This window comes from Nannospalax galili, unplaced genomic scaffold, assembly GCF_000622305.1.
Source record: "Nannospalax galili isolate Female #2095 unplaced genomic scaffold, S.galili_v1.0 scaffold841, whole genome shotgun sequence".
NCBI classification, from domain to species: domain Eukaryota; kingdom Metazoa; phylum Chordata; class Mammalia; order Rodentia; family Spalacidae; genus Nannospalax; species Nannospalax galili.
The window spans coordinates 2358142-2371218 of record NW_008345000.1 but is presented as its reverse complement, the minus strand read 5'-3'; the positions used below and the strand labels follow the sequence as shown (position 1 = coordinate 2371218).

Genomic DNA, 13077 nt, shown 5'->3' with positions numbered 1-13077 from the left:
TTTTTTTTTTTTTTTTTGGTCTTTTGAGATAGGTTCACCCTGTAGCACCAACTGGCCTGGAACTCGCTGTGTAGACCAGGCTGACCCCAAAGCTACAGAGATCCACCTGCCTCTGCCTCTGCCTCCCAAGTGCTGGGATTAAAGGAATGCACCACAATGGCTTAAATTCTTCAGTTCTAAATGTAATTTATTGGTATCATTTCCAGATGGCTTACACTCTGCAGTGTCCATGAATGGGTGTCTGTTAGAAGCAGAACAAACAAAAATCTGTATTAACATATTACAAATAAAAGTGAACAAAAAAAGTCAGAGACTTAGAAATATATATAGTTATTTTTTAGCATCATATAAAACACATGTTGAACATTATATTAATCCCATGGTCTGATAAGTCATTAAATGCTTGTATGTGACAGTAGCTTACTTAAGATTGTATCTATTTAGGTATTTTATAGATGGCTCGTCTTAGTTCCCTGTTCCCACATGCATCATTCCTGATGTGGTGCTGTGTAAGGGGTTTTAGTCACTTCCTTTTTGGTTTCTTCCTGTCTGCCTGTCTGTCTGTCTGTTGGTTGGTTGGTTACCTCTAACCCAGTCCTCCTACCTCAACTTTGTGAGTCCTGGGAATAAAGTGATCTGTGACCTTCAGGAGAATGACATTTAGTCTTGCCTTAATAAGTCATTTTTAACAAAAGCACAAGAATGTCCTTCCAGTGCGTTTTAGTCTGTTGCTCAGGTTTGTAATGTAGTTGCACACTGTAATGACTAAGAAATGCATTACCAGTAACCCTAACTTTAATTGTATTTTCTATATGTTCTTAAAACGAGGCTTGGTACATGTTACCTAGGTTAATGGTTGATAAGAGTATTAGTAACCTATCAACCTTAGTAAAAGTTGAGTAGCCCCTTTTGAAAATAATGTAAATCAAAAGTTTACAGATTGTTATATTAAATTTTTTTAGTGTTTTCAAGGGGGCTGGAGAGATGGCTCAGTGGTTAAGAGCACTAGTTGCTCCTGCAGAGGACCCAGGTTCAATTCCCAGCACCCACATGGCAGTTAACAACCATCTATAACTCCAGTTCCAGGGTAATCTAATGCCTTCTTCAGGCTCCATGGGCATTTCCCAACACAAGTGCACTTAGGTCATGCATGCAGGCAATACAGTCATACACATAAAATAAAAATAATAAGTAAAAATTTTTTAAAAAGAAAATAAGAGTTATAAGACTGTTAAAAAGTATTATGCATGCATGCACACACACAAAGTCGGGATTTGGTGTTGGGGGGGGTTGGGGGAGCAGGGTCCAGTGTTTTCTTTTACTAGTTCAACTCTGCTCTATAAAGATCTGCACATTTAGGCTAAGTGCAATCACTTACTTTGGTTTAGGATTGTCATGCTTTGTAGCCCAGGCTGGCCTTAAAATCCTCCTTCCTCTGCCTCCTAAGGAATGGGGATATAAGCATGCTGCCACACTGGACATCTGAGTATAATCTTATTTGCATGTTATTATAGTAAGTCTAATTCTTGTTCCTTAAAAGCCTTTGAAAAAAAAATCCCTCCTTAACTCTTTAGAATACACTTGATTGGCACAGTGTCCAGTGTACTAATGATCATCCTATCTGCCTTGAGTATAACTCAGTCTAGATCTTTAAATGTTAGTTTTATTCGGGGGGTTTTAAGCTTTAATATTAGTAAGGTTTTAGCATTTTTAGCTATAATTTTCTCTTGAATAGATGATAAGGGGAAGCAGAGCTATAGTTTGTCTTAACTAAAGGGCAATATTCTTCCTGAATAAAACTTCCATATTCATAAACATTTTAAGTTAATTTTATATTACAAAAGAAATCACAGTGTTTTTACATCCTTTGTTTAATTTTTTTTATTTTCCTTTGTTTAATTTTAACATTACTATTTAATCATTGAAGTTACTCTTTTCCACTTTGATTTTTAAAAATATTTTTGAATTATTTTTATTTTAAGTGTATTTTATAATTGTTTTACATGAATGTAAGTGCACCCATGTCATGCAATGCCCTGCAGAGGTCAGAAAATGGCATCAGATCCCCTGGAACTGGAAGTATAGATGCTTATTAGCTGCCATGTGGGTGCTGGGAAGCGAAACTGGGTCCTCTGCAATAGCAGCCAGTGTTCTTCGCTGCTGAGCTTTCTCTCTAGCCCTTCCACTTTGATTTTTTAAAAAGCATAATTTGAAAAAACAGCTAGTTTTTCCTCAGTAAAGAATGACACACAATATTCTTTAGGAACTGTTCCTTTAAAATAGTGCACTGAATTAAGCCCGTTTTTACATTTGTTTGAGTTGTGACTATAGCTAGTCTTCTGACAGTTTACCAGGAATGATGTTGAAGGAAACTTCCTCAAGGAAATCTACTTTACATTCTCATGCAAAGACCTTATTCTTAAAATGCTAATTTACTTAGAACTTCAGAAAATTCATCTTGTAAAAACAGATCCAGTAAGCCCCTTTGTATTTTAAAAAAAAAAAGTTAAAAAATTTTATGTGTATGAGTGTATTGCCTGTTTACATGGAAGTACACCTGTGTCTTGCAATGACCGTGGCAGCTGGGAGAGGGTTTCAGATTCCTTGCAGCTGGAGTTACAGTTATTAGCCACCATGTGGGTTCTAGAAATCGAACCCAGGTCCTCTGAAAGAGCAGTCAGTGCTCTTAACTGCTGAGCTACCTCTCCACCCCCAAGCCCCTTTCTATTTATCATCTACCTTTAAATATTATTAATATTTTGCTGTTTAGGCTTCATCTGTTCCCTTCTCCCAGTCTCTGTGCCCCATGGCAAATAACAACCACTACCTTCTCAGTATATTTCAGTTTTGATTTTTCTAGCAACAAATACATAAAATTAGAGTACCAAATTATACCCCCACAGAAGGTTGTCTTTAAAAATGTTTTATGCATTTGTTTCTTTTGCATTAGAATCCTAAGATTTTCTGCATTGTTCATTCGATCAGTACGTCTTTTGTTCATTCTTAATTTCACAGTTCAGATTAACTTGAGTCATCCCTGTCATGTTCCTTAACACAGAGATTAAAATGCCACATAATTTATTGTTGTTCAATTGTTGGGAGCAATAGGACTTTCACAGTTATCATTAAGATCAAAGTTTATTGGTCCTTATAAAATAAGCCTGATTTGCTAAGATGGGACAGGATAGACAGTAATGTTCCTAGTTTAAATGTAATAGGGTTTGGAAGCAGAAGTTTCAGTCAGAGGAAATTTAATAACCTTGAGAGATGCATCCTTTAATTGGAATTCTGGCATATTTGTAGTTTCTTACTCTTCAGATTCATATTTGACTAGAATTGATCCTCTTCTCAATTGTTAAAATTGTCTGTCCATCATTTTTATGCACACAGCACTAAGGCCATCTTGCTCTCCTTTCTTTGTCTTCTCTCCTCAACCCACACGCACATTCTTATGTGCCTCCTCACCATGGGAGATGGGGGATAAACTGTGTTTCTAGTGCTTTTTGTTGATAGGCATTTGTAGTTGGTCCTTCTTTCCCTCTTTTCAAACTGGACTCTTATCTTTCCTCCAACATTTTGTTTCCTTTCTGGGTTTTCCTGTTAGAACAACAGTAATAGTTGCTGCTGATTAAGTATCTAGACCTAGGCACTCCACATAGACTTTCATCTGTGTGTCATGTTATATTACCTATACCTACAAAACCCAGAATCAGAGAAGGTAGTAGTTAAAAACAAGTGCTGCAGTGGTAGACCACTTGCCTAGCATAGGGAAGACAGCTCTGCAGGGGAGCATACTTCTACACCTGATTTAGGCAGTGCTGGGGATCTAACCCAGGGTTCCTGCATGCTAGGCAAGCACTCTCCCAACTGAGCTACACCCTCAGCCCCAGAATTCACAAGTTCTTGCCTGTTCATTCTGGTAGGACTTTGCAGCTCTTTTCCTTTCATTTGCATGTTACAGTGTTGCAACCCTGTGTGTTTTTGTTTCAACTTTTTAATCTCGGTGTCTCAGTGCTTTTAGTATTTGCCATCCTGTGTCCAGTGTTACCTATAAATGAACAAACATAGTTAATGTCTTACCTAATTTTTAGTTTATTACCTTTCAACAATTCATGAAAATGATATGCTAGTGTTTCTATAAGCAACTCAATATTTTCTTTTATGACATTTCAAGAAAATGTATTACCTAAAGTTATTTTAAAATACATTATATTTACTAGGGTTTTCAGGGAAAAGGGGATGAGATATAGAATATCACATGGCCTTTAGTTGAGTTTGTGCCTGCAATTAGAATAATATTACCATCAAGCTGTAAAAAAAAAAACAAGGGTTGTGGTTGTAACTCAGTGTTGGAGTACTTGCCTAGTGTGGGGAATATCCTGAATTGGATCCCCTGCACTTCAGGGAGGCAAACTATAACTGAACAACCTCAAAGACTAAATTGTTAGATATTTTACTGGCAAATTTTTACTATTCCTGATTTTTGTCTTATATGGTTATGCTAATCATTATTGACTGTCACCTAAAGTTTGTTTTGCTTTAATTCATATTACTTAGAAAATCTAAAAGAAAAGAACTGTTCAAGGAAGTAATCGTTTACAGCTGATCTATTCTTGGGGTTGACACAAGTAAATCAAATGGCTTTATTTTCTTCTAAACCTATAATTGGATTTCTTCTTCCTAAAAAATCTTAGTTTGAAGAATAAAGTCTACCGTTCATATCTGTCACTTCCACATCCATGAATTTAGTCAACTGAAAAATATTAGAAAAAAAATGTTCTGTACTAAACATGTACATGTGCTTTATTTCCTGTCATTGTACCCTCAACAATACAGTACAATAGCTATTTGTATTATGTATTTACATTGTTTGAAGTATTGTATATAGCCTGGGAGTAACAGTTATATACAAGTACTCTGACATTTTGTATAGCATCTGTATATCCCAGTATCTGTGGGGATCTTAGAACCGAGCTCCCACAGGTACCAAGGGATAACAGCAGTGTATAATCTTGCTTCTGTGGTTACATTTGAAAAGAAGCATACTTCTTTAAAATGTTTCATAAAAATCACCTTCTTAAATATAGTCATTAACTTAAAATTAGGAAATGTGAATTTTGTGTTAGAAATATATAACTGTTATAAGTGAACTTATAAGATTGTACTATACTATATTCCACTGTCACGTCACAAACTCTGTTTGTGCTTTTCTACAGAACACTCCTGTGCCACCTTCACCAGCTGTGCAAGTACAGGGCCAGCCTAACAGTCCTCAGCCCTCTCCACTCAGTGCATCCAGTCAGCAGGCAGATCCAGTGAGGAAGCCTGGGCAGGACTTCATGTGTCTGTGGCGGTCTTGTAAAAAGTAAATGGCGGCTTCTTGTTGTTGTCGTTTCATTTGTTTTTTTAATATAAAAAAGGTGTTCTTTGTTTTAGAATATTTTCATATTGCAATTTCTGTCATATATACTTTAGGAAAATTCCTTTTCTGAAACCACTAACTTTTTAATCAAAAACCTTTTATGTTGCAAGTTATAGTATGGAATTAGTGGTTCTCTATGCTTACAAATTATATCCATAAATGGTTGAAAGAACTTTATTGCTTAATGGTATGTTGTAGGGAATGTGTCTCAGCCTTAATTTTTAATCAGTTAAGAATCTTGTTCTAAAGCTAAATATAGTGGCTCATGGCTTGTAAGCCCAGCACTCAATGAACTAAGGCAGTAGAATTGTGGTGAGTTTGAGGCCAGCCTGGGCTACAGTGTAAGATCTATTGCAAAAAAATCAAAAGAAACCAAATTTGGTTATGGCGTTGACTGCGAAGAAGAAATTGTTTTTTAAAGTAACATAACTTAGTGAGTGTGGAATTTCTGTGTAGTAGAGGCTTAGAGTAATAATCCATTAGAAAATGCATGATTTTGAAACTTGGTTAATATTGAAAATTATTTTTTTAAAACCATACCATTTCAAAATTTAGTAACTAAGATGAACCAGCAAGTAGAACTGAACCTTCTTTGTGTGTGTCTGTGTGTATTTTTTGGTCTGTTGTACATATGTATGATATATGCATGTGTGCACCTGCACTCTCTCACGTATGCAAGTGTGGTGCACAGAGGTTGATATCAGGTGTCTTCCTCTGTGTTTCTCCACCTTATTGTTTTGAGATGGAGTCTCACTGGACCAGGAACTCACTATTTCAGCTAGACTGGCTGGCTAGAGAGCCCCCAGGATCTGCCTGTCTCCCCAGTGCCGATGTTACAAATGCAGGCTATTGCATCTAGCATTGTAAGAGGATTTTGGGGATCCAAAAGTGGCTCCTCATGCTTTCATGTCAAGCACTTTATCCCCCCTGAGCCGTGTCCCTAGCCCCAGAACTGAACTTTTTTTTTCTTTTGTGGTGCTAGGCATTGAATATAGGGCTTTATACATGTTATACAAGTGCTAGATATAAACTTCTTTAATTAAAACATTCTTGGACTTATAGGAAAACTTCAAAGTGTTGGTTGAAATAAAAGTGTTTCTTTGCTCAGCCAACAACCTTTACCTTGAGTCACTGAAGAGCTATAAGCTTTGGGCACTTATTTTAATAGGCAGTTTTCATTTCTTAGCAATGATTCTATTTCCCTATCTTGTAAAGTTTTATTAACTATTCCTATTTATTGGAGATGATTGTATTTCATTGTTAACTTCATGTACAGGTTTTGATAAAATTCCAGACTATTTACATAACCTAGTGATTATTAATATCATACAAGATTTCTGTAGACCAGTTATCAAATTTGAGATCTCAACAAAACATTGAGACATGAAATCATTTTAGTGCACCTTGACCAGTGGTCTTTGTTATTGTTTTTCTTTTCAATGAAAAAATAAAATAAAATATATATCTTTCATGTTAATAATGGTAAGTATTATCTCCACTTATGTGTATATAGTACATGTATGTGTACTTGATCATAATGTAAAATCTCAGAGAAGTTCTTTAGATTGTCTCTTTCTTTTATTTATTGGAACTGACCATTTGTGTCTTTGTCTTTCTCTCCTTGCTGTGTTAGAAATGGAACCTAGGGTTTTGTACATGCAAAGCAAGTATACTATTTATTATTTTAATGTATGTTTTAAGTTAATCTGAAACTTACTGGTCTCGATTTTACTGTTTTGAAATTTTTTTGGTTTTCTAGTAAATAGTAGCTGACAGAGTAGGTAGTCTATTGAAACTATTTGTTGGATATTTTAAAAAGTTAGAATAGCCAGGCGTGGTGGCACACGCCTGAAGTCCCAGCACTTGGGAGGCAGAGGCAGGTGGATCTCTGTGAGTTCCAGGCCAGCCTGGTCTACATAGTGAGTTCCAGGCCATCTGGGGCTACAGGGACACCCTGTTTCCAAAAAAAAAAGACACCCTCCCCCCAAAAAATTAGAATAAATGATGTAGATGAAGTTCTTAGAATGTGTTAAAATAAATTCTAGAGGAGTTAATGAGCCTATTTATGGAGCACCATTTACCATTTGGTTAATAGGATCTATGTTACATAATTAAATACTGGTGTTAATAAGTTCAGCCTGAGTCTGCAAATATTTATCAAGTATTTTCTAGGGTTTATGTGCTAAGAGCTACAAGTACAAAAATCAGTCCTCACCTTTGGGGATTACAGACCCCAAAACAAATAAATTATAGTTTTAATGGGTGCTGTGAAATAAAATGTTCATAGTGCTGTTGGTGGCAGAGTAGACAGTGTAACTCTGGAATTGTTGGGAATGTTTCACTATAGACATTACATTTAAATTGAGTCTTGAAGAATGAGATGGAGTTTGCCAATGCCAAAAATAATCTAGTCAGACTAACAAATGCATGCCTGGCAAACTGAGAAGTTCAGGACACTAAGAACATGAAAAAAAATGAGAGCTTTTACTTTAAAGATTCAGTTTCAATTCCAAATGAAAAATTTTATGTCATAGACATTGTTCACTAAGTGGTTAAGTTCAGATTTCTTTAATAATACATCATAAAAAATATTACCACTTTCTTTCCACCATTTAGATCTAAAATTATTTATTTCACTCATTCATTATTGTAAATTGCCTGGTATTTACAGTTGAAGTACTTGACTGTATACTCTCTTCCTTTTATGGAAATGAAAGTGACTTTTAGTCAACATTTGATCTGTGTGGCAGGACCACACACTCCACATGGCCTTTTAAGAGTTCTCTATCTCTCTAGACTATGGGTTCTTCTCACTGTTACTCCTTATATCATCACGTCACTAAGTTGATTTTTAACCCTTAAATGTGTATTTTAGTTTCATTTTTGTTACTGTGATAAAATATCCTGACAAGTAACTTTGGGGGCCTGTAGAGATGGCTACTGGCTGTCCTTGCAGTTGACCCGGATTGGGCTCCCAAGCACCCACCTGGTAGCTAACAAATGTTCTTAACTTCTGTTTCAGGGCATCTAACATCCTCTTCTGGCCTCTGTGGACATTGCATGCATGTGGTGCACTTATACATGCAGGCAAAATACTCCTACACATAAATAAAAATAAGTTTTGGGGGCTGGAGAGATGGCTCAGTGGTTAGAATCACTGACTGTTCTTGCAGAGAACCTGGGTTCGGTTCCCAGCACCCACATGGCAGCTACGAACTGTCCTTCACTCCAGTTCCAGGGAAATCCGAAGCCCTCTTCTGACCTCTGTGGCGCTGCACAACACGGGTGCATTCACATACATACAGGCAATATACTCATACACGTAAAATTAAAAAATAAATAAATTTAAAAAATATTTTTAAAAAAGCTTTAAAGTTTTAAAAAGCAACTTAGGGGAGAATGGGTTTATTATATTTTACTTATTTTGAAGATAGGGTCTCGCTGTGTAGCCCTGGATGGTCTGGAACTTGCTGTGTAGACCAGGCTTGCCTTGAAGGCAAAGTGATCCACCTCCTTCCTGCCCCCTACGTTTGCCACCACACATGGCTTTAGATTACAGTTCCAGGTAATAATGCGTCATTGCCAGTGAGCCACAGCAGCAGGAGCAGAAGCAGCTGGTCACATACAGTTACATCCAGAGTCAAGAGCAAAGAGAAACAAATGCATTCATGCTTAGTACTCATATCACTTTCTGTTACTGTCCAAGATCCAGTCCCAAGGAGTGATGCCTTGTAGTTTCAGGCTGAGTCTTCCCACTTCACTTAGACAATCAAGATAATCCCTCACAGACGTGCACACATGCCAGACTGATCTAAACAATCCCTCATTGATAGTCTCTTCTTGCCAAGTGATTCTAGGTTGTATCAATTGACAACTAAACTAAACTAACCATTACGTCTTTTAACTCTAAGAAATTGACTCCCCACTTTTTTTTCTTTTTCTTTTTTTGGGGGGAGGAGGCAGGGTCTTTTTGAGACAGGGTCTCCCTGTAGCCACAGCTGTCCTGAAACTCACTTTGTAGACCAGGCTGGCCTCGAACTTGCAGAGATCCACCTGTCTCTGCTGCCCGAGTGCTGGGATTAAAGGCGTGCGCCACCACGCCTGGAGAGTCCCCATTCTTAACATAGACACCCACCGTATTACCACCACGTGCCTATAGAAAATGTCACTAACTCCCTTAGGTATTAAGAAGTTGTCAGATATCCAATGCGGTGTTTACATTCCCTAGTGGCGTTTGCTTTATTTGGAAGTTGATTCGGGATTCATGGTTCAAATATGTATGGCCCCAGTTGAGAAGTCAAGTGTCATTTAAACTGGACATTATGTCTCTATCTACCTAAATTATTTCACAAAAAATAACAAAAGCAGGTAGTTTGTTCTGTAGAAGGTTACAGTCTGGGGCTGGCTAGATGACTGAGTGTGCTAGCCACCTAAGCCTGACGGCCTGCGTTTGAGCCTCTTCCCTTGTGGAATGAGAGCAGACTCATAAGTTGCTCTCTTACCTTCACATGTGTGCTGTGACATGCATGCATGTCATTTGCATACACAAGCAAAATTGTTTTTAAAAAATTGTTTTAAAAAGTTTTTTGCTGATTGATTCAATGTTACTTTTATTAAGCTTTTTTAATAAATTTATAAATAATGTGTTTCTTATGACATTTTTTTATATAAGAAAGAGAGATTTTCTTTATTCATATTGTGGTGGGCATCTCAGCTGATCCCACATGCCCCTCAGTGCTGGACCAGGCTCCCCACCCAACATCTGTTTTCTTGGTGACAGCCGTTTTGAGTGGGACACATTTTCCTGAAGACTAGATATTTACTGACCATTTGTATTTCTTCCCTTGTGAATTGTTTATTTCATTCATTAGTCCATTGGCTGATCGGTTTTGTTTAAGTTCTTTATATATACTAGAGTTTAATCCCCTGTGAGGTTTATAGTGGGCAGTGATTCTCTGCCGTTCTGTGGCTTGTCTCTTCATGCTGAAGAGTCTTTCATTTGCTGTGCTAAATCAGCTTTCATATACTCCAGTTGGTCAGTTCCTGCAGTAATCTCCTGAGCTATTGGAGTCCTTTTCAAGAAGTCCTTGTGTATGCTTCTATCTGGAGATATTTTCTGCTTATTCTTCTCTGGCAAAGTTTTGGGTCTTACATTACCATCTTGATTGTCTTTGATCCATTTTTAACTGATGTTTATAGAGTGAGAATCAGTGATCTTACTTGTAGATTGTTCCCTTTATTAATACATAGTGGCCTTCTTTGTCTCCTTTGATTTCAGTTCAGAGTCTTCATCAGACAAAACAATAGCTATACAAGCTTGTTTTCACTTTGGTGTGCTTAGTAAAGCTTCCATCCTTTCATTTTCATTCTGTGTATTTCCTTGTCAGTGAAGTGTGCTTCTTGGATACAATAAATACTTGAATCTTGTTTGTAATTCAGTCAGCTAGTCTGTGTCTCTTCATTGGAGAATAACAAACCATTTGTATTTAGCATTATTATCCAGAGGCCTCATCCCTCATCTTACACTGAGCTCCTCTCTCTCTATTCTGCCACTTCATTCACAAGATGGTTCTGCTGAGCTATCAGACCCCAGTACTCCCAGACCAGTGACACAGGAAGTCGTTGGTTATCAGGGGCAGCAGCCTTGGGGAAAACATGGGCTAGGAATACACCTTTTGGGTGTCCACTGACCCACGCCCTTCCTTCTTGCTTCATGTTCCCCTGTGGTAGCCTTTTCTTTCCCAATCCTCTTCCCATAGCCATATCTATCAGATTCAGGAGGAATTTGTAGGTCTGCAGGAACAATTTGTCTTTTTTTTCCTGTGAAAAATTGTATTTTCAAACACTCAGAAATATCCGTGGTAGAGGCAGCAGGTGAGAGAAACAGACACATGCAAAATTCTTCCTGTTGGTCTGAGCACCACCTATGAAACAAACTGTGACACACCAGGTGTCCCTTCAAAAAGAAAAAAGGAAGCAATTATCACTCCACCTGGATGGGCATGCGTCTCAGTCAGGTAAGCAGCGCACGGCTGCAACTGGCCGTCTTCTTTCCAGACTGCCTTTCAGTCTCAGAAGCTTCATGCTTGGAGCTTCTGTTTTGCTTTTGTCATTGTTAGTGTCGTGTGTGTGTGTGTGTGTGTGTGTGTGTGTGTGTGTGTTCTCAGTCATTTTCTAATTGTTCTTTTTTTTTTTTGCTATTCTCTTTAAAGGAGTCCCTGTTTAACTGAATTGGACATTACTGATGTTTTCCTAGTTTCCTGCTCTTCATCTGTCCTTATGAAATTTCTCCTTTCTATACTTGCATGGTGGCGATGGGCTTCCTTCTTCGTCTTTAGACTTCCCTTAAGTGTCTTCTGCAGTGCTGGCCATCACTATGAGTTGGTGTAGTTTGTGCTCCAAGTACAGGCTCCCTCTAATAAAGACCACTTTAGAAACACTATTACGTTCTTCCACCTAGAGAAATATATGTCCTCCTTTGTGGGGGACAAATACTGAGCATCTTTGTCTAGAATATTGCTTTCCTAAGGAGTGTTGTAAATTATAAAAAAGTCCCCCCCTCTTATTTTAAATCAACTATTTCATTTCTCTGAGAGTTCCTAGAGGAAAATAAATTAGATGCTTATTTTTCTCATTCACCAACGTTACTAGTAACATTAGTAACACTAACATTCTGCGAAGGTGACTGATGATTAGAGTTCCTTGTTTTTTACATTACCATTGTGAACTGAGAGAGCAAATGCATTTTGAGGTATTTCAGTCTGTTGCAGTTACTTTTGCAATTGAAACCCTATTGAAGCCAGTCCCCAGGTCCTTTGCTTATGATGTTAAGTATTTGATGATTTCTTTGCTTTCTGTTAGACAAGATACTTATTATACATTTATCTTGTATATTTCTTGCCCCATAACTAAAATCAACCATTTTTCCAAGGATCTCTGATTTCTTTGTTTTTTTTTTTCTCTTTTCCTGAGACAGCATCTCATGTGTCCTGTGCTGTTCTTGAATTCACTTCATAGCCAAGGATGGCCTTGAATTCTTGACCCTCCTGCCCTCAGCCCCCGGAGTGCTAGAATTACACTTGTGTAGCAGCACACCAGTTCTTCTGCTTCTTGTTCCTTTAATGCAGAATGTGGTAGGCACCATTGCTTTTAAGTTGGTGTCTTAATCCATTTTTGTTGTTATAACTGAATACCACAAACTGGGTAATATATAAAGAAATTTTTTGTGATGCAGAAAGCTGAAAAGCCCAAGTTCAACAGGCTGCATGTGGTGAGAACATTCTTCCTGGTGTGTAGTCTGCAGCATCCCAGATTGCACAGGGCATTGCAGTGATATAGTAAGCTAATCAGAGAGAGCTCACCTTTGTAACAGTCACTCCTCTGATAACCTACTCATCAAGAAAAATGAAGAATGACCAATCATCTCCCAAATCTCCAGCCTCCAGCTATCCTTAGCATGTGACTGGTGATTTAGGTTCTACATAGGAATGCTAGGGGCACCCCAACACTAGAGCTGCTTACTGGTTTTGAACTTTTCAGTAGATGCACTAGAAATCTTTGGGGACTACAGAGAAAAATTATGAAATAGGGGCTGGAGAGATGGCTCAGTGGTTAAGAACACCGGTTGTTCTTGCAGAAGACCCGGGTTCAAATTT

General features: G+C 37.8%; 1 protein-coding gene across 2 annotated transcripts in view; it reads left to right on the top strand.

Annotated features, from left to right (window-relative positions):
- Positions 1–13077, top strand: part of Arid2 (AT-rich interaction domain 2) — a 203327-nt gene that overhangs the window by 153668 nt on the left and 36582 nt on the right. For both annotated transcript variants that reach the window (XM_008841315.3, XM_029567426.1), the window contains one exon: positions 5217–5365. In XM_008841315.3, coding sequence (XP_008839537.1) covers positions 5217–5365 — 149 coding nt within the window. The remainder of the gene's footprint in view (positions 1–5216; positions 5366–13077) is intronic.